Source organism: Anser anser (genome assembly GCF_964211835.1).
Source record: "Anser anser genome assembly, chromosome: 17".
NCBI lineage: Eukaryota > Metazoa > Chordata > Aves > Anseriformes > Anatidae > Anser > Anser anser.
Genome location: NC_139738.1, coordinates 8,101,157 through 8,123,092, shown reverse-complemented (window position 1 = coordinate 8,123,092; position 21,936 = coordinate 8,101,157). Strand labels below are relative to the sequence as shown.

General features: G+C 43.6%; 1 protein-coding gene across 21 annotated transcripts in view; it reads left to right on the top strand.

The window, feature by feature from the left end:
* Positions 1–21,936, top strand: part of EIF4G3 (eukaryotic translation initiation factor 4 gamma 3) — a 153,094-nt gene that overhangs the window by 127,311 nt on the left and 3,847 nt on the right. For all 21 annotated transcript variants that reach the window (XM_083803109.1, XM_083803103.1, XM_083803105.1 and 18 more), the window contains 14 exons: positions 287–433; positions 721–957; positions 3,261–3,365; positions 5,097–5,229; positions 6,384–6,478; positions 8,102–8,195; positions 8,895–9,012; positions 10,281–10,504; positions 12,183–12,298; positions 14,483–14,655; positions 16,860–16,985; positions 17,910–17,991; positions 19,799–19,897; positions 20,846–20,992. In XM_083803109.1, the coding sequence (XP_083659235.1) occupies positions 287–433; positions 721–957; positions 3,261–3,365; positions 5,097–5,229; positions 6,384–6,478; positions 8,102–8,195; positions 8,895–9,012; positions 10,281–10,504; positions 12,183–12,298; positions 14,483–14,655; positions 16,860–16,985; positions 17,910–17,991; positions 19,799–19,897; positions 20,846–20,992 (1,896 nt within the window). The remainder of the gene's footprint in view (positions 1–286; positions 434–720; positions 958–3,260; positions 3,366–5,096; positions 5,230–6,383; positions 6,479–8,101; positions 8,196–8,894; positions 9,013–10,280; positions 10,505–12,182; positions 12,299–14,482; positions 14,656–16,859; positions 16,986–17,909; positions 17,992–19,798; positions 19,898–20,845; positions 20,993–21,936) is intronic.

Below are 21,936 nucleotides of genomic sequence, written 5' to 3'. Positions count from 1 at the left end.
TAACAGCGTTTTTAAGCAGTGAGCCTTTTTAAAGGATTCCATGAACGGAAATGTAATCTGTCTCCAGGCAGAGGTGGTGTCAGCCAAATTTTGAGTGTGACTTTACATATGGAATCTAAAACTCCGCTGGAAATCATGACATGCTGCTTAACTGTCATGGCCTTGCAAACTTGCATTGCTGAATATGAAGTACATAATAAAATGTAATGGATAGCCTATAACAAATCTCGCTTGTATGTAGAGTGTAGCTGTATTTCTGCTGATGTTTTTCTTTCTTTTCCTACAGCTGAAAGTGCCCATGGCAGACAAACCTGGGAGCACAGTAAATTTCCGCAAGTTGCTGTTAAACCGCTGCCAGAAGGAATTTGAAAAGGACAAAGCTGACGACGATGTCTTTGAAAAGAAACAGAAAGAACTTGAAGCTGCTACCACTGTAAGTGGTATATTTCCCCATAAATTCTCAGAGAGCCCTCTGAAAAGGATCCCTTTTGAAGATGGCAGTCGACTGGGGGGGAATATTGAAGCTGAGTTTCATTCTGTCACTTTGGCTGAATGTAATTAAAAATATTTGCCTTGATTAGTGTATTTATAACCTCTTTTTGGTTCTTATGAGAAAAAGAGCAAACAGGGACACCAGTGACTAGGTCTGTAAAACTGGCTCTTTTGAAGAGTTCTGTGCTCTTTGAACATACTTTTTAGAGCTGTTTTTCTGTTTTACAGCCAGAGGAGAAGACACGGCTCCATGATGAGCTGGAAGAGGCCAAGGACAAAGCCCGACGGAGATCCATTGGGAATATAAAATTCATTGGCGAGCTTTTCAAATTAAAAATGCTGACGGAGGCGATCATGCATGACTGCGTGGTAAAGCTGCTGAAAAACCATGATGAGGAGTCCCTCGAGTGCCTTTGCCGCCTGCTAACTACCATTGGCAAGGACCTGGACTTTGAGAAAGCAAAGGTAGGGCAGGATCAGAAATGAGTAATGAGGCTGGACAGGGGACGGAAAACTGGGTGTGGAGTGTTTTTATTGGAGATTTTTTTTTCCTCGTTAATTTTTGTGCATCATGAGGAGGTCATCCACTCTTCTGTGGATGTTTCATCACTACCTGGCCTTGCTCCCTCCTCTCAGTCCCTCTCTAATATTCTGTACCATCTTCAATGGTGTTATCCAATCATTACTTGTTTCCAAGTATTTCATCCAAGCACACAGTCTAAACGTACTTGACATATACCCTGTGCTTCATTTTCCAAATAGATTTTACTTCTTATCTGTAGTTTCTAAAACATTAAAGTGGTTTCTTTGCTGCTGAGGGTTTGTATTACCCAAGAATTCTACTACTGAATGTATTATTCCACGTTAAACCTAAAAAAAAAAACCACCACCTTGTTAGCTGCCTTAAACCCGCACCTGAAACTTGGCGGCTGCATTTATTTTGTGTCATCATCTCCAGCTATGCTGGAGTGAAGCAGCTGTTTTGCAACTGCACTGCTCCAGCATCCTCCTCCCGACTTCCCAACAAACGTGTGTGTAACACAGAGCATTACGCGCTCCCTGAGCTTCTGTTGGCACAGGCGATCTGCTTCTCCTTCGCAAAAGTCAGGCACGGGATGAAAAAGCATTTGAGGATTTTGCCAGAAATCAGTTGGACTCAGCTCTGGAAACAAACCGAGCTAATTGTCTTCAGCTGCTCAGGGCAGGGAGTTCCCTCACAGTGCACTGGGTTGCAGGGATCGCGGTGGATCAGTCCCGATCTGCATAGGGCATCCTCAGACAAACAGTGTCCCAAGCCATTTTGTGGAGCGTTGACCAAAACAGCGCAGTTTACCACTAATCCCCCAGGCTAAATACCCGCATCGTTACGTAGCAGCGTGCGCGTTGTTGATGCAAGTTTGAAAGTGCCAGAAGAGGAATATAAATCTCTCCACGTGCTTTGGGAAGAAAACAAGGTTTGACTTCTAAGCAGTAGCTGAGGTCATGTTGGATAAGTCCTGGACACTGTTTTCAGTCTTTAGTAGCACAGAAACAGAGGAAAAACGAACTTTTTGCTGCGCTGGCCACTTCCACAACCCTGAGCTGCAGCTCAGTGCAGCCAGGAGCGGCGTGCAGCAAGGAGACGCTTTCAGATGTCATGTTTCTGTGTGTGAGAAGGTGCCTGGGTCCTGTGCTGGTGGGTTGTTATTTCTATCAAGGTTGAGAGAGAATCCTTTATTTATTTTCTATTAATGAGGGAGACACTTAATTATGCATTTGTATTGAAGCTAAAATGTTCTTGTTAAAATTTCTGGAAAATGTCCAGAAATTTAAATATTTTTCCCGTCATTCCTAACTTTGGAAACTTTTGCTTGCTTAGCTGAAACTTTCCAGGGCAAGGCCAGAACCAAATTTTTAATGTTTGTTTAAGTGTAAAGAAAAGGATATAGCAGGTTCTTTATGAAGGGAGTGGGAAGCATTTTATAAAACTGCTCTGAAACTTTTTAAAACAGATGAAGCTGTTTAAAAAAGCCGAAGAGGCTTTTTAGAGCCTGGCAAGTCAAATTTAGACCTAGTGAAGGCTTCTGTAATGATACTACCTTGCGTCTTAGGGAAGATTTGTTTTCATTACATCATCACTTTTTGGAAGAAAAGGCATAAATAAGATGGTACATAATGCTCGTGGGGTTTTGTACTACAGCTGAGCCTGTTAAACAGCTGCTTGCTGACAGAGGCAGTGCGTCTGCCCCCCCCTTCTTTTGCCTGACCCCAGCTGAGATGGCTCAGGAGGTAAAGCAATGAAGTGCCTGCAGGGTTAATTTTGTGACTATTCAGTTCCCTTAGCCAGTTTTTCTTGGGCTGAGATGAGCACATGTTGCTGGTACGAAAAGGGGGAGCTGATAGGTAGAGCAGGACTCCTTACTCGTGGCAGCTAGCCAGCAGGTCGACTTCACTGTGCCACAGAAAAAAAGAACATCCATTTCTTTAATGTATGGCAAATTTATTCTGTACATGCAGAGGGTGTAGATAATCTGAGTAATTAAAAATGCAGTGGAAGTGTGTGCTGAATGAAGGAGGTGTCTGCAGACTCATGTCTGCACAACCCACGCTCAAATCCAACCTGTGGGTACATACGAGACCCAAAGCACCTTCTGCAATGAGCAGATCTGGGTCCCCAGCTGGGCTTCTGGCACGGAGGTGCTGTAGTACTGAGCTCACAGACTCCCCACCTCAGGGAGTATGTTCACTGTCTTCCAAGATACACTGACGATGACATTTCTCTTGTGTAGCCTCGCATGGACCAGTATTTTAATCAGATGGAGAAGATTGTGAAAGAGAGGAAAACATCTTCAAGGATTCGGTTCATGCTTCAGGACGTAATAGACCTAAGGCTGGTAGGTACCAACTCCAGTAATAACAGAGCATGTTCCCTTGCACGTCTAGGCTGGAAGAACACTGACCCAAGATCAGGGATCGTGGAAGTTACAGCAACAGTGGAATGTTAGGGGAAGATTTGTGCCCTTTATCATCCCAGAAGCCTGGCTGTTCAATGAGTGTCTCTTTTTCCATTTTTAATTTTCTTTTTTATTAAGTTGTTAGACAGGTGAAATACTTTAAGCATTGGGTGTTTCAGTTCAGCTTAGTGTTAGACACACGCCCGGACCAGCTTCTGGTAACACTGGTCCGGCCCCACTACAGCAGACGTGCCTGAGCCCTTTTCCCACGACAGGCTTTGGATGTTCTTCCCCCATGGCAGCCCCTCTGCTCCCATCTGCCAGTCATACTGCCTAGCTGTCATCATTCCCGTGCAACTGGGGCGTAGCTGTTCCCTGCCAGCACTAACTTGTGCTGGTGGGACCAAAGCACTGTGGACCAAAGCATACCCCACAAACTGGGGGGTCAGTGTGGTTGTAAAACAAATGAGAGCTCTTCGTCATGGCAACATGCATTGTGTAGAGCAGTAACCCCGTATTAGCCCGTATTGTTGCTACAGGTAGGCATCTGCTAGGTGTTTCCTGGCCGTACCGTGTTAAACAAAAGCAAATGGAGTCTGTGCTCTGTCAGAGTGCGATGATGGTGGGTCCACATCAAACGCCAGAACTGAAGAGTAGGAAGTACTCTGGCGCAGATGTCAAAACACACAGAGCAGGCATGGGCCTGCCCGTCTTGTAATCCCACCAGGATTTTGAACACAGCCAAGCTGTTAGACCTGGGGTCTCGGTGAAGGGCATCTGTACGCCGGCTGAAGATGTGACTGCAGCTTGCACAAACATTCCCAAATAGCTGTAATTTCACCCTTATAGGTGCTGATAGCAGCGCGGCTTTAGCAGTGCTGGCCTCAAGACAGCACTTGACTGAAGCCCTGAGTGGGTTTTGCTCTTACCTCAAATGGCTGTTTTGGGGTTTTGTACAGACTGAAGTCACTGTTTCAACTACAGGGTACACAAAGATAATTAACTCAAAAATTGTATTGAAGTTGTAGCAAGATCAAGAGGTAGTCTGGTTAATTTGGGGGATAGATGGATCTGTGCAGTGTATGGTTGAATAGACACATCAAGCAGTAGAAATGTTTTGCAGAGACACATCACCTCTCTGCAGGATTCTTGTCTTAGCCATCACGATCCCTGGAGTGACAAAGCACCATCTCCAGATAAAATGCAGTCACTTCTTTATTTTCAGAGTTTCATGTTTTTCCTCAAGCTTGGAGGAAGTGTTCCAATGAGCACTGTCAATAATAAACAGAGAGTGAGAGTAACAGCAGTCTCCCTCTAGCCCATCTCTTCCTTGACCTAGGAAGACTGGAAAGCTGGAAATGTGCTAGGGGTTAATAAGGATTGAATTCAGTCATGTCTCTCCAGAGTCAGGTCCTCACTGCAGCCTTCAATCTCCACCAATATACACACCATAGCCTACATACAGAGTATATACCTCTGACCTGTGGTGCTGCAGTAACCATGTCAGCAACATCGCCCAGCTCCACAAAGCTTCCTCCAGTCCCTCTGAGAGCGCGCCACTAGCACGTCACAAGGGTGGCAGGGTTAGGCCTTGCTCACTGTACTTGGAATACCCCATTTCCAATGCTCTGCTCCCAGAAGTATCGCTGAGCACGTTTGTTTCTCTCCTAGTGTAACTGGGTTTCGCGGAGAGCAGACCAAGGCCCGAAGACCATCGAGCAGATTCATAAAGAAGCCAAGATTGAAGAGCAAGAAGAACAGAGGAAAGTCCAACAACTCATGACCAAAGAGAAGAGGAGACCGGGTAAAGTAAAAGCCAAGTTGGCTGCTCGTTTCACTCATTTCAAATCCAGTGGCCATAGTCAGAACCCCACATAAAAGAAAGTATGTTTTTTCCTAAGTGTAATGAGCAAAGGAATTTGGGGCCTTATTATGGCCGAAGCTGGAAGAGGAACAATCTTACTGTGGGTTGGCTGTGTGGGGTTTTTTTTTGGACAAATCGCTTGGTAGAAATAAACATCACAGGCCAGTAGTGCTTGAGTTTTGTATTTGTGCAAACCACATTTGATTTTGTGACAGGCTGCCAGAAATCTGTTGTAACAAGTTTCTACGCAGGAGTCAGATTTGCCATCCATTCTTACTTACAGCAGCATCTGATTTCAAGAGAATAACATCTGATATCCAGAGTAACCATATTGTCTTGTAAGGTGTTAACTCTGCGTGAGAAAATGTTCTAGCATTACCTTAAATTGCTACTGGCCCTTGAAGTTGACGCTTACCTGAAGGTCAATTTGAAGTGACAGGTGCTTCTCAGAGGCATAGGGCCAAACCAGGCAAATCTTCTTGGTTTCTGAGGCATGGTAGTCCCTTGTGCTGGCTTAAAGCATGCTCCTTGCTTTGTCCAGCCACAGCAAGGCACTGTTTTGCAGCATGAATGATCAGAACAGTGTCTTCCCTTCCAAAAAGGCTGGAAATAATTTTGTGAAAGTATAGAGTAGCTTTAAAACAAATTGCAACTAGGATGACGTTAAAATATCCATTACAGTACAAATAGAAATCAGGTGGAATAAAAGTGCCAGTGAGAGCAGAAGTGCACAGAGAACTTTCAATATGGATTCTGGGGATAAAGGCACATGTTCTAGTAAAATGGATTAGCAAGCAGGGAAAACAAAGACTGGGACTGAGGAGTGCATGGAAACATGTCATCTTTGGAATTCCTTAATACGAAGGATTATTAAAGTGCTGTGAAAACAGGCCATAAAGAAAATACAATAGACTTCATTTTAGTTATTCTGAAATTGGTATCAGTAGAAGGTAAGGAACTTGTGACTACTTGGATGGGTCTTGGTTTCCTTGGATAGAAACATGCCATCTTCTTTTTCTCCTTGTGTTGAACTTGGAGTCTCCCAGGGTCCTGCTGGGGACGAGCTGAAGGTGGTTGTGTTTGTTGTCTGGCAGGTGTCCAGCGGGTCGATGAAGGCGGTTGGAACACTGTGCAGGGGGCGAAGAACAGCAGAGTGCTGGACCCCACCAAGTTCCTTAAAATCACCAAGGTAGGTGCCAGCACAGGACTCATTCAGAGCAACAAGATGCCAAGGTCATACCTGATTGCATCTGTCCATCTAGGAGAGACTGTTACAGTGTTCACAGGTCAAAATCTGTGATTTGGGGGTATTTTAACTACCTAGAGTTAGTACTGTGCGTGAAAAATGCACAAAGGAAAGCTCCATTGCCTTCTAAATGTTTCTATTCTGATTGTTCTAAGGGACAGCAGTACACATACACTTGCCTAGGTTTGTAGTGTCCTTTTAGTGACACAGAAGTTCTCTAAGTTGAGAAAGTGCATTTTATCAAATGGTGAAAAGAGAATGTAAGTTGGGTAACTGTCTGATGCTGATGCAGCACATCAAAGGACTGTTACAGGAGTGTCAAACACCTGGCCGTATGAACCCTTTGCCTCAAATACTTAAGAGCCATTCTGATGCTGCTTAGTAGAAGGGATTCCACGTGCAATTTGAAAACAACATGTTCTTATCATATCACAGATAGCAGCACTCCAGGCTTAAAAGGTTCAGGTAGTATGAGAAGAGCTGTGTCCACTTTTACTGTGTTTCTGGACTTGTATGCAATGCAGTTGCATCTGTCAGTATGCGATACACTTCCATATCCATCCTCCGTGTGAGCACCTTCCTGTTATTTGCTTTTGGAGTGATGTTTTTGCAGCATTTATCTCAGGCTGCAAGTTAGGCAAGCTAGGAGATTATTCCATTGTTAATGGTCTTCAGAACAGCCGTGGGATTTGTCGCCAAGGAGAACTCAGTCTGACATAAATCAGGGTGATTCCCAGACATTCCTGTGTCCCAGTTAATGTCACTTTCCCTGAATTTTACTCTCAGTGCCCAGATGTTCAGAGAGCTGTAAAGTAGAATCTGGATAGACTGCAGCCTTTCTGCAGATCAGGCTCAGTTTGTTCCTTGTGAAAGTCATAAAACAGACTCCAGAACTTAATTATCAAGAGGGATTCAGCCTGCTTTTGTCTGGGCTTACAGCTCATGTGGGAAAAGTCCTTCTACTCCGTTTAGTGCAATTACAGTACAAATAGACCTAGCTCCACAACAGCAGCATTACTGGGAGGTGAGAGGAGCTTGTACAAAGAGATCTGCAGGGTCACAACCTCCCTGTCAATAAGTTCGCCTACTGAGCATTGTAAAATCAATGTTCTCTTCTTGTCGAGAGGCTATTTTTCCCTCCAAGTTTGCAACCTATTGTTGTTCTTTGCCCTGTAAATTCTGTTTGTTACTGTGCAGATTTCCCCCAAAGCCATGACTAGTAGGTGGAGTGGACACCACAGGACCATTTTACTCACCACAAACAAGCTGAATGTCTTCCGAGTACTGATACACTGCACCTTTTCCTCCTTAGTGAGCTTCATAGTTCCTAATAAAATAAAGATCCTGGTCATTATAAATGTTTTTCATTGACACTCTGGAAGAGGTTGTTTGTAATGACCTTTGTTTGTCGAATCCTCTGTCTTTGGCTAGAGTTCAGTCTTCCAAAAATGCATTAAAGTGTATTTTGGTATTCACATGATGGGTACCGTTACAAAAGAAGTAGCCCATTTGTAAATAAGATGCAAGATTTTCCCTTGTAACCACATGTACTGATGTGTTTTACAGCCCACAATAGATGAGAAGATTCAGCTTGTGCCTAAAGCCCAGTTGGGCAGCTGGGGAAAAGGCAGCAGTGGTGGAGCAAAGGCAAGCGAGATGGGTAAGTCAGGACAAGTTCTCACGCTCTGCTTTTCTACCAGCTGTCCTTGCCAGGAGTGGATTTGGGTGGGAATGCTCACAAATGCATTTCCTAAATCACACTGTCCTGCAATGGTAACACAACAGCAAAAGTAGGAGCATCCATTGTTTGAGGTGAGATTCAGCTGTGCACTTAGCTCAGAAAAGAAAAACAGAAGGTGCAGTCGGGATAGATGTTGAATGGTTGTTGGTTTGGGGTGTTTTTTAAGTAATCAGATGCGCAAGGCTCCACCACCACTAATTAGCTCTAAGCAGATGTATCCTCCTGCTTTGCCTCCAAAGTGAGACCTGTCCTGTGGCTCACCAGGATGGGAAAGGGGGGAGGGGGGTAGGCAGGAGAAGAAGGCAGGAAAGTATTTTTTCCCAAAAGAGTTTTTCATCTTGACACAACCAGCAGGTGAATCATTACAGTAATCCAGCCCCAAAAGACAAACAGCATTCATATGGAACGCTGGCATTACCGTGAATCTGGTACGTTACAGGGATATCTGCGCTTGTGACTGCCTGATAAGCGGGGATGAAGTGGAGCAGGGCCTTCCCATGCATTCTCTCCCCATCTCTCTGGAAAAAGCCATTGCTTAAATGATTTTGCGATGCTGAGGTGTCAGCAGCTACTGACCTTCTTGTCCCTTTTCCCTGTGTTGTCTTTACAATCTCCCAGACTCTTTACGACCAAGTGCCACTAGTTTGAACAGATTTTCTGCACTGCAGCCTCCAGTCTCATCTGTATCTGCCTCATCTGCATCCTCAGAATTAGATTCTCGCAGGGCCTTAACTAGGTAAGGTTCGGTCCCTTCGGCTGTCTGTACGCTTGCGCTTTTCACTTGCTGCTCTAGTTGCTAGTAGCATGCAGAAAGAAGAGAATTTCCTCGAGTTTCCAGGAATAGCTGGGTCATTTTTCCCTCTGTGTATTTTGAATTAACTTAAAACACATTAATCTTTTATACTATCATAGGAGAGACAGGTGGTATTAATTTTTAAAGCAGTTATGGTGAATGTTTTAGTTTCCATTTCTCAGCCCCCTTTTATCTAAAGGATATATTTGTTAGTAGTTTATAACATGTTCAAAACTGTTCGGAAAAAATGTAATAAATAGGTGTGAAGGTTGAACTCAGTGGTAATATATTAAGCCAGGTCATTTGTTTTGTTTATCCAGAAAACATGCCTAAAACAGTGCACAAATTTAGCAAGGCTCTTCGATTTCTGTGGCTGTCTCTGACCCCTGCCCATTAGCTGTGACCAAGCCTGCCCATGCATCCACATCATGCGATGCATACATAAGGCTGCGCAGTCCTGTCACGTGCCCCGATATCACCAGGCCTACAGCCACTCCAGCTTGTAGCATGAAACATATATTAAACCTTAATAATTTAGTAACTCAAGACATGCTTTATGAATGTACAGTTCACTTAGAATGTCACTAGTTCTTCCTACCAGCGCTCACCAGCTGCCATACTGCTTTGTCAGTCTGTCGCTCTGAAGTTTTCCTCAAGCTTATTCCTTTCTTTTTAACCTAAAACTCTGGCTTACCTAGAGATTATTCCATTTGGGTAACATTTTGCACATCTTACTCATTGACACGTTAATTAATAGGACAGGTCTTTGTCACCTGTTGCTGATAGCCTTCAATATTCTGAAGATATTTTTCAATAAATGAGTAAAAATACACCGCTCAGAGTATTTCACAGTAAATCAGTGCTTTTACATCATAAATGTCACCATTCTACATTTAAAATGGGTGCTATAAGGACTTCATTGCTTTTCCACGTATTCTCTAGGAAGCATTGTCTCTGCCTGTCTGCTCTGAATATTTGTTCTGAGTATGTTTGTGCATCTCTGAGACTTGAGTCGATTTTGATTATATTCTGTGTAGCAACAGCTGTAAAAAGTAGAGACGACAGTCCTGCTGGTATGCTGCTGCTGTTTGTTTGTTTGTTTGTTTGTTTTTTTCCTGCAAATACTAGAAAGCTGTCCAGTATCTTTTCTAACACCAGAATTGCGAGCAGGGGTTACTCGTACTGTAAATGTGTGTGGTTTTGTTCTGCAGTCGCGGGAGCACGGGCCGGGAGAAGAATGACAAACCTCTCCCGCCTTCCCTCTCCCGTCCCAACACCTTCCTACGGGGCAGCAGCAGTAAAGAGCTGCTGCTCGACAATCAGGCACAAGAGGAGCAGCGGAGAGAGATGCTGGAGACGGTGAAGCAGTTAACAGGCGGCATGGAGATGGACAGAAACAGCACAGAGGCAGAGAGGAACAAAGCCAAGGAGTCTGGTAAGCTGCTCATCTGTGCTCGGGGAATCTAGCTGAATGCGTGAAAAGGCTTAAGGGGAGAATCTGTAAGTAAAAGTGACAGATTTCTGTGCAGCGATGTGAGTATTTGGCCCACAGTGACGCATTGTCAAGCTGTGATAGTTGAGATCTGCCTCCCAAAGGTTTGTAACACGACTGATTTATACAGGCCTTAGCATCATCTCCTATCGTCAACTCCTTAGGATTCACTGGAGCTGAAAGGCTGCAGATACCAGTGAAACACCAGTAAATGGCATTGTCCTTCCTACTGATACCCATTGTTACCACTGGTCTCTGGGACAGAAGTCCCCAAAATCAAGGGGCATCCTCTCAGTTCATCTCGTATCCTAAACCTGTCTCCCGTGATAAGTCACAGAGACAAGGTTTGAGGAGAATCAGAATACAGCGTGTTGTGTGCTTGGAGGGGCCTTCCTGGTTATTTAAGGGAGATTTGGGTTTGTGTCTGTCGTTTGTTAATCACCAGCTGGTTACAGAAATCACAACTACAGGATAAAATCAGGTGCGGGTCCAGCTCCCAGTCACCGTCTCTCTGGGGTACTGTAGCCTCCTCCCCAGGCCAGAGCAGAGGTCGGGATTGTTTTAATGGTCCCCAGGCATAATTCTGGAGCCGAGCATTTTCAGTGCAATGCCACATGCGTTCTCCTGCACCTGCATTTCCTCCAAGCTTCTGCGTGCTGCAGATCCCATTGATTTCAGCAGTGTTCATGTATGCTGCAATCTACAAGGCCAAAATCCCTGATCAGTTCTGCAGTTGCCTCTTCAGTGTCCAGTAAAGCCCTGTCTACCCATCCTGAACATGAGCAGCCATCTGGGGCAGGGACAGGCCATGCACGGTATCTTTTTAGCGCTGCCTTATTGCCAACCCTCATCCCAAGCAGGTCTCAATGCAGCGTGGTGTTAGCACCCGCTGGGGTGGCTTGTCACCTCGTCAGTGCTGCAGCTCCCGCTTTTTGATCCTGCCAGCTTGAGGTGATTTGTTACTGAGAAAGTATTGAGGACATTTAAGACGACATTGCCTGTGGACACAGCTTTTGCAATAGGTACAGCGTTTTGCTTCTTCGTTATGAAACGTCCAGAAACTGTTAATGCAGTAGAAGTGGCGAGGAATACATCTTGACCCCCACAACACAGCACACTGATCGCTTCGGGAGGAAGCTTCATAAAAGACTTCATGGGAAGCAAGGTTTTGGGGTTTGGGAATGTGACCAGGAGGTTACCTGGGTTGGCTGCCCATCACAGTCAGCATGTTTAAAATTTGTAGCATACTGTTAAGAGCTCCTGTAACAGCTCAAAGCATAATTATTTAATATTGATAGTGCTTTGAAGGTGTTGCATCCCGTGTCACTGCCGTTGTTTCTACAAGATTTGCAGCGTTACTGGGAGTTCATATAGGGGAAAATGTAACTAAGAAAGAAGCAATGCAGGCCTGATGATGAGTCAGGAAACACACCCCGTGCTTGTTATTTCAGCCATCGCATTCCTGCTTGTAAATCATCTTTGTTCCAGTTATCACAGCAAAGCTTGCTATGGACTGCGGCTGGCCAGCCAGCAGGAACGGCTCTGACTTCTGTTTTCAAAATGTCATCTTTGGAAACAGTTCTGATTTTCCTTTTCCAAATGCTTTTTTTGTTTCTACCAGTCAAGCCAGAAGCTCCCCCAGCTCCAGTGCAAGAGAAGCCTTCGCTATCAGAAGAAGAAATAGAGAGAAAATGCAAATCTATCATTGATGAGTTCTTGCATATTAATGATTTTAAGGTAAGCAAAATGAGAACCTTGTGTAGCAGAAAGATCTGCAGCTGTGGGGCTTGAGAGCGTTTTCTCTCCAGGAGCAGTGGAAGCACCCGGTTCTCACAGAGGTAGCAGAAGCAGTGGGGCCTGTTACAATTTGGGTGGCAGCTGCTCCGTGAGTGTTTTCTGCCCTGCTGGTAGTAGGAAAAATAGGCCAGTTTGTGCGTTTTAAGTAGGAAGATGTATGTGTTTCTGTCATGAATCACTGAGCAGCTCCATAATAACTGCAATTTTGGAAGCAGAAAAGCTAGTGGGAAAATAAACTGAGGTTTTCATTTAGTTATCAAAGCATGTGCTGTTGTGATCTGGAGGCAGATAAAGCAATACTAAATATTGAACAAACCACTCTAGAGTATTTTTAATAAACATTGAAAATTACTGAGCAGCTGTCATCACTTCCTAGTTAAAGGTTGCAATTTTGTTTCCCTTGTAAATGGATTTGTAGCCTGTCCAGGGAGTTTACAAGAAGTATTACATTTGCTGCAGAACCAAATGGTTTGATCTTTTGCTGAAGTAAATTCTAGAAACGCACAAAGTTTGAAATGACAGTGCTAGGGAATTCCTAGTTTGGCACCCTAAAAATGGTATTGCTTCTTGCACTTCATAGTGTTCCCAATTAAAATCAGGGAGGGTAGTATCCTTACAGCTTGTTTGGGGCTCACATCTAGTTACCAGGACAAGTTTGTCCCAGAGTTCTTATCAGGAGAAAACTCTGATGTGGAGAAAAAATATTCTTTGATTTGCAATATCCCCAAGCTTGCTGGCCTGGCAGATCTCAGCAGGAGGAGGCAGAGGACAGCTGGGCCAGTTAACAAAGTAGTCTCCGGTCCTTTTTCAGGTAGACTTCAAAGTCTAACCCCTGGATGTCCAGGGCTAAAAGAGGTGCTTCAGTTTCTGGTTTCTGTGCTTGCAAATACAATGACTTTGGTTTTTTTTTTATGGCTGGATGGGAATACAGTTGAATTGTGTTAGACAAGTGTCCATCTGCTTAAAAAGGACATCAGACTGAGGCAGCACATTTGCAGTAAGGAATTACTTGATAACTTTAAAATCTCAATGCCCTTCATATGTGGTATGTGACAAAGTTTCTGACAAACGCAGCTTAAACTCGCATTAATAGGCCATATGAGTGCTTATGTTAATGTAGGATATAGCAAAGGAATAGTGTTGAGTTTAGTCTTTGCTATTTAACCTGCCTGTAAATGAAAGCCGTTGAGCTTTCATTTCGTTGAGCGTATGTCAGTGCCCAGTGCCAGCAGGGCCAACCAGCGGCATGGTCACCTCTCTGTCCTGGAGACGCGGGGATCCGTCAGGCACCTCTGATCTCTGACCTGAGCACGTGGTCTGGGACTGCCGAATCCTGACCTGCGGAAAGCAGCCAGCTGGGGCCTCCAGCAATGCAGCTGGGGCTGCCAGCTCTTGATAACTAAGACAAAGAGCAGATGTGTGTAGCTAGGGGACTGTTGAGATCCACTGGGCTGAACCTAGGAAGTTGGTGGAAGATCTTTGCAGATGACAATGGACATCGTTTGAAGTGTGACAGAGCATTTCTCTGAAAGTCTGTATTTAAGAGCATTTTATTTGCTTAGGTTGCAAAATGTACATGCCAGAAAGTAGAAACTTTATAAAGAGGAGGTTTTCCTCTACATGGTACCCACATTTTCTGCTTCTTTATATGGTGTGATTTTGTAAGCAGGCATTTCTGTGCCAGGCCAGATATTTCGTCTTTTTGACTTGGCTTAATATTTTATAAAATGATAGGCATTTTGGTGGCATCCAGAAGACAATTCCTGTCCTTACACTTAGCAGCCAAGCTGTACCCTGGAGCATGATAGTTTATTTTAAAAATTCTGTTGCCTGCGCAGTCTAAATTCTCATCTTTTTTTAATTCCTGATTGCCATTTCAGTGGTGATTTGTGATGAGGTTCCACAGCCTAGTTCAGCACCTTTGTCTTCAATAAATACTCACTTTCAAAACAAAAATCAAAGCCAGGAGTCTCCTGACCTGCCATCAGAAAAATCCCCATCCCATACTCCAGCTGCTAAGCAGTGCACCCTAAGCTAGCAGTAAACATCCTTCTGCGCCACTTCGCGTTTTGTTTTGTTGATGTTTGCAGTTCAGGCAAATGATCCTGCGTGTCGTTTGAACAGGAAGCAATGCAGTGCGTGGAGGAGCTCAGTGCCCAGAATCTGCTGCCTGTTTTCGTGCGAGTGGGAGTGGAGTCGACACTTGAGAGGAGTCAGATCACCAGGGATCACATGGGCCAGTTATTACATCAGTTGGTGCAGTCAGGAAAGCTGAGCAAGCAGGATTTCTTCAAGGGGTTTGTATTCTGCACACAGAAACAGATACTTTTCTCGAGCGTTCATTGCAGATGAGCACTGTTTGTGTTGGATGGGAATGATTTCCCACTTTGCTTTCATATCCTATTCTCTCCATGCATCCTTTTTGAAGGAGCATTTCCACCTGGGTATACTGACAGTAATATAAATATTTTACTGTATTTTTAACTATTTCAGATACTTTAATGAAAGTAAATATTTTTGTACTTATGTAAGTATTTATTTCTAAGCAAATATGGAGGTGTATATTTAAATGTGTGTGTTTAGTTTTCCATCTTGAAAAGTATTTGTCAATGTTTGGCATTTGGCAAATCATTAAATATGATTAAAAGGGGAGGAAGAAGATAAAAATCTTCATGTGACATTAGTGCCTGGAAGCTCCATAGTCTGAAGTCCTGAGCATCCACAGAATGGCAGCCACCCTCGCACTGGTGTGAAAACAGGCTTCGCCCATACAGTGCCATTGCTTGGGACAACTCAACTTCAGGGTGTAGACGTGGCCTCAGGGGTCTGTGAAGGAGAGAGAACACGTGCCAGATGTGGTTTCAGATGGGAAAGGTGTTCCTCAGAGAACTGAGTTTCGGCTGCTGGCTCATTTCAGCTCTCAGATGGTAACCACCTCTGGTTGTGAGTGCTGTCCGGTTGTAAAAGGAACCCAGGAGGGATCCCTGGCACCACTCAGCCCTTGCTAGGGCTTAGAACAGGTTGGTTGAAATGGATAGCTGTGAAAAGCAGCCAGAGAACAAGGAGATGAAATAATGCCTTCAGACGCTGAGTTTCTGCATACCTTGCCCTGTCTTGCTGCTTTTATTTGAATCTTGTCTCACTGTGGTACTGCTGACAGCTCCAATGGTGATCCCCGTGCACCCACATCTGGCAGTGAATTTCATCGTGATGAAATTGAGTGGCTCACGGGAAAAGTTTAGGCAGCCTAAGTTCAAAACTGTATAGAGTAGCAGTACGAAATACATCCCCAGGGAGTATGCTTGTCTGTGTCCATGCAGTTGCTGATGTTTGAAGCGATACGTTCCCATAACGGGTTGTGATTAAAGCCGTCCCTGCGTTTCCTAAGGTGTGGACAAGTAGTTGTGATGCCAAATAAGTAGTAGTGTGATGAAATAGTGGGATGTGTGGTTTGAATATGGCATAAACAAAGTAAAATAGGTCCTGAAGTTGATGAAAGGGCGAGTGCCCACCATGGTTTTCAGTGGGCACATGAGAAGAACACCATAAACCACTACTATTATTCACGCAAGACAAATTACTCTGTAATTAGGGGTTATGGGATGAGTGCTGGTCCCAGCACAGGTCTGGAGAGATACACAGCAGGAAACCAAATTCTGGCAAAAGTGCTTGGGCAAACTAGGTTGAACTAGGGGCAGAGGACATAAAGAGACAAGCCAAGGTGACGGTTCCTGCTTAGAAGCTGTACCCCAGAATTTTTGAGCTTTTAAGGGAGAAATGGACAACAATCAGAACTGGCAGGAGAGCCAGAAAAATGATCATCTTGTACCAGGCATGAAAAGTGAAGCTACCTACACGGCTTTTATCAAAAAGAAAAGTTTTGAACAATTCTGGAAACCGTATCCAGAGTTGGGGAGCAGTTTTGTAATTCAGCCTGCTGCATTTTCTTTTCCTGATGACCATTCTCTAACTGGTTTGAGCAAATAGCTTGTGGAGGAAGAAACCAGCCACCCTCTTGTGTGTTGAACTTTCTCTTACGTTGTTTTACTTATTTATCAACATTTTGCTGATTGCCTTACATTTGGACCTATGTTATTATTAATCCCCCTTCTGTAAATGTTTGGATTTTTTAAGAAGGCTCGATTTATTAGATCTTTTAAAGACAAAAATGCTGTTTACATTTACAGGTTTTTACTGGTTAGCAAACAGCTTGTTCCTGGGATATAAGAATTACTGTATATGAAACTTTCCTGGATGTGTTGTCTCTACCTACTGGTTTTACAGAAGACAATGCATTTCCAACATGCTCTGCATGTTACTGTAGCAAGAAATTTACTCCTAACGGTTTAGAATCACTTGAAAGCCTAACACATCAATAGTATTCTTCATTATCTTGGTTTGTTTTAACAAAGTGTTTTTTAAATGTAGACATTTACTTTGCAGGAAAAGCCTCAGTTTGAGTTGTACTTAATGCTTGATGCTTTTCTTCTTTTTCCTAAAGGTTTTCAGATACCTTGGAGATGGCAGACGATATGGCCATAGATATACCCCATATTTGGTTGTACCTAGCTGAGTTGGTGACCCCCATGTTAAAAGAAGGAGGAATCTCTATGAGAGAACTTATACAGTAAGTACTGCTGCTCTTTTTCAGTGGCGTTTGAGCCAGAGCCATCTGCCTGGCTATGCCATGGTATTTTGACAACATGGTTCCCATCAGCAGATAAAAGACGAATAGTATTAAAGGCTCAGCTTCTCATATGAGTTGCTGCAGGGCTTGCTGCATACTGTTTGGGACTTCTGATTTGCACCAAAAGGAAAGCTGTGATGGGAAGGGAGCTTGCTGCTCTGTAGACATGGTTCAGGGGTGAAAGTTTTATCTATTAGTAAACTACAATCCTGTTTGTTTCAGTTGAGCTAAAAAATAACCTGATGTTGTACAGTCAGTGTCAGTCAAAAGCACACTGAAGCTCTGAGAATTGGATTTTGTGAGAGCAAGGTATCATGCACATGTCTTTGTCTTGGAGTGTAGTAACAACTGTCTGGGCGTTGCCTTAAACACGGGCACAAAACCTTGTTGGCAAGACTGGAAACTGCTTCCAGGACCAAAGTTCCTCTATTTTGTACATGTCCTTATACATTTGGGGGATTAACTAGAAGTCAACTGAACGGTTCCCTTTTCCTGTAAGTAGTGTATTAAGAAAATAATAGCCTTTTTTCCCCCCAAAGCTCTTACCTTTTAGGGTCCTCCTACCTGAATGCAACATCCCACAAAAAATGAGTGGATTTGAACTCACTTAAAAATGAAAAAAATATATTGGTAATAAGCACTGTTGTAGCAAGTGCACTGCATCACTAAAGTCCATTTTATCAGCAGTGCTAGCTAGATCAAATCCTTTATCCTTGGCGGAAGTTAAAGCTGTTTTCATGCCTCAGTTTGATCACTACCCCTTGCCTTGCATTCCAGACTTGGAGTGCTGTTTTATGAGAATTTAACTGTCTTCAGAAATGATTCAAATTATAAGAAAAAATACCTGTTTTTCTTTCATTCTAGAGAATTTAGCAAACCTTTGCTTCCTGTGGGAAGAGCCGGGGTCTTGCTTGCTGAAATCTTGCACCTTCTATGCAAACAAATGGTAAGTATCCAGGTGTACTGTAGATAAGAGCTGGATGCAACAAGTGTATGTTTATGCATGAAGCCTACATGCTCACATTTCCCACAAGAAGATATTTAGGGGTGGACCAGCCAGTCCAGATAACCTAGGAAACCTGCTTCTTCATCCCTGGTTTCAAACCAAGCCTTGCAAGGTTCCAAAAAGTTAACTACTTTTTTCTCATCACTTTTCCCTTTTGCAGGTACCTTTGCACCTGGCTTCTTCCAGAAGCTAGGGTGCTGAAATACTGCAAGAGGGACATTCTCAAGGTATTTCTGGGCTGACCAGAAGCAGCAAGTGCCGGAAATCTTGCGAGAGAGCTGTTCTTGCAGACCGGAGAGGTTCTGAGAGTTCGGATAAGCTCCAGATGGCCTCTCAGACTTCTGGGTGCTTATCCAAACTAAACCTGCCAACTCTTAAGACTCACCCATCACTAGGGGTAGTGACACCTTTTCACCCTGTAACTTCTAGAGCTCTCTTACACATTTCACAGTCGTGTGTACAAACAGTTTGGTGATTTCCCTATAACATTTTTGTCTTTTTTTTTTTTTAATCCAGCTAAATACTGCACTTTGGATAGTGTCTATTTTAAACCCTGTAAAATCCCTCACTTGCCTTTTTGGTTTTTTTAAGCATGCATTCAGATAAGGGTGATTGTTCCAGGAGCATTTCAGGCTAGCAGTACAAATAGTGGCTTTTAATTTATTTTAGTCTTATGCTTGTTTGGACAGTCATGTTTGTTTTCGTTTGATTGCTTTTTGTTTTGTTTTTCCTTCCTCTGTTCTGTGAGAGAAAAGCTGCTGTGCTCTGAAGATTTGGAAGACAGGCTTGGGTTTCTGCCATAGCTTTATAACTCTGTCTTGTCTGGTCCAATACTTGGACTTGGGTATTTCAGATCAGGTGTTTTAATGCAATAATAGTCATCTAATTCAGATCCTGATGAACTGTAGCAGGAACTATGCACAAGTAGCATTTAATAACCCACATTGTATATTTAAGATTGTAATCTGCTTTGTAAATGGAAAATCGAGCTGCTTTTATCGGTGTTTAACCTAGGCTACACAGTGATGTCCCTTGTGCAGGTGCTATGAGGTAAAAGTTTTTGCAAAGCATTTGAGGGAAAAGAGCTGGTTGTTACTAGGATTTTTATTCTTGTCAGAATTGTACATATATCGCGTTGGGCAGGATACCAAAAGGCCAGCGCAACATAGGTTGGTAGTATATGTGCTGCAAAGGAGTTTTTCCTCAAGGTTTGCAAATTCTCAAAATGGAACAGTGAACTTGGTATCATGTACCTGAATTTGAGGTTTGATCTCTGCACAGAAAACAGTCATGTAAATAATTATTTTCTAAAAAATAGCTAACTTACCAGCGCAGGGTGGAATGAGTTATGGAGGAAGTTAATGGCAGAGGCAGGAGAGGAATCAAAGTCATCGAACTGCCAGCTCTGTCATGGCCATGGGAAACTGTGCCTTATTCAGATGTGTCCCTTCTCATAGGTAGCCTCTGGCTGAAGCTGTTGCACACCCCATGTGTCACGTTATGCCTTGTTTATTACCCACCACCGTGGCATTTAACCACTTTACAAGATACATATACGTGTGGCAGGATTGTGTATATGCCTTCTCTTGCACAGGATTTCCAGATGTTTTCACCTTATTGTTAGGCATCTTGTTTGGTGGCTGAACGGTTCTTTATTTCTCCTGACACAGCTGCACCACTCCAGATTGTGTGAGCTCCCATGGTTGTCTCTCAAGTCTTTCAAATGACCGAACTGTTTGTATTTCAGAGCCATAAGAAAGTGGGAGCCTTATGGAGGGAGACTGGCCTCAGTTGGAAGGACTACTTACCTGAAGGGGAGGATGTACATACCTTTCTCATGGAACAAGTGAGTTAAGAGCAAGCATCTGCTTAATGACTTGTCACGCTGACTTTTGGCCTTCCGTCCCATTTGTGCATCCTGTTGCATCCCATCCTTATGTATAGTTGGTATGGGTCGTGGGATGAAATGTCTCCCTCATTAAGGTGAGGTTAGATGATTTCAGCACCTCCATTCTGAAATGCCAGCAGGACTGCCTTGTCCTCTGTGATCCGAGGCACGCGTCTCCCATCAGTTGGTTTCCTCCAGTAGATGTATTTCTCCAGAAGGGGGGAATGAACTCGAGAATTAATTTTGCAGCAAGCAGGACAGACAGCCAGCAGAAGGGTCAGAATAATTGATAGCAATTATTTACTTGTCCCACCTTGCAAATGATCTCAGAGGGTTTCACAAAGCAAGAAGCCAAGCCTCATGGAGGGCACCTTGCAGCTGTTGCCAGTTGTTGCCTTCCTAAGGAAGGAGCTCCATCTTCTTTTGGAGCCCCCAAGCGATCCACTGCCCTGTTTTGGCTCTTAGGAAGCGCTGCGCTGCAGGAAATGAAATGGGTTACCAAGGCCTGATGATTGGTGGGGGGGACTGCAGATCCTCTGTCACATTTTGCAAGAACTGGGGCGTTAGCTGCAGTTTTTTGAGCAAATGTCGACTGTAGTAATTGCAGTCCAGCTCCCTGTAGTTCTAGTTGAGCAACACGCACTTTGTTTTGTGCATACGCATACTGTGCAGGGCTGGAGTTGTTCTGGGATGCCTGATTGTCTTTGCTGGATAATGCAATTCCCACATTTGTAAAATGTTTTGTAGTATTTGGAACAGAAGAAAGTATGTAAATCGTTGTAATGATAGCTTAGCATTTGAAAGATTGGAAAACAGAATGAAGTGTAGCTTGCTGCCTCAATTTGGTATAACTCAGCATAGGAAAGTTAATTTAACTAATTCTCATCATCACTTCTGATGTTGCAGAAGTTGGACTTCACGGAGTCTGACTGTTCCAGTTCCTCAGAAGCACTTTCAGAGAAAGAACTCTCTGCAGAAGAGCTGAACAAGCAGCTAGAAAAACTCATTGTTGAGGACAAGGCGAATGATGAACAAATCTTTGACTGGGTAGAGGTATAAAAACTATTTACACCCTCCCTGCACACAGTTTATTAACTGCTTTTGTGAATGTTTTCTCATCTGAAGGAGCATCTCTGCAGTCTGTCGGGTCATTTTGCATTTATACAGTGGCAGGCACAAGTTATCTGGGGGGGAAAACTGCTGGGAGACAGCCTTCAAGACCTAGTAACTGGCACAGAGTCCTTTCCTTATTGCTGCGTTAGGTCCACTGAGGTGGGAAACTCAGAGGCATTGACAGCCCTCACCTGTATGTTACTGGTTGAGACACAGATTATCTTCATGGTGAGCTGTCTCGCATCTTTTGTTTTAAAGGATTCCATTATACCTTCACAGTGCCTCCACACTTGCCTGATAAAGTTGTGGTGTAACAAGAAACAGCACACCTAGGCACGGTCAGAACTGAGAAATAGTTGTGGTATTGATTTTTTTTCTTTTGTTCTCCTGTCTAGGCTTAGAACACTAAGATGATCAGGTCTCTGCAATCAGCACTTCCAAAGAATTAAATTTTATATATAGTTAATCGGTTACTACAATGTAGGCTTTAGGAAGAAAGATTTTTAGTTGTATTAACGTGCAACTGTGTAACTTTCTGCTTACTTGCCATAGACTTTTTGACTCCAAACTCACTGTTTCTGGTTTGTGATTACTTTTTAGACTGAGTATGCTGTTACATTCTTTCTTCTCAAATAATGAAATAAAAACGTCTCATTGCTTTTTCTGATTGACCTTAGCAAATGAGCCCCTGTCCAACTGCATGCCCTGCCGTGCTGCAAAAATGTCCTTTGGGCAGTCGTTCAGGGTACACGTACCTTTCCCAGTGCATCGGACCAGGCTTTGCCCTCTATCTGTGGCTGCATCCTTTAAGCCAGATTTTAAGTGTTGTGCCTGAAATGATACTCAGCCTGATTCATTTAGATCTGTGCTTACAGCTAAATCTC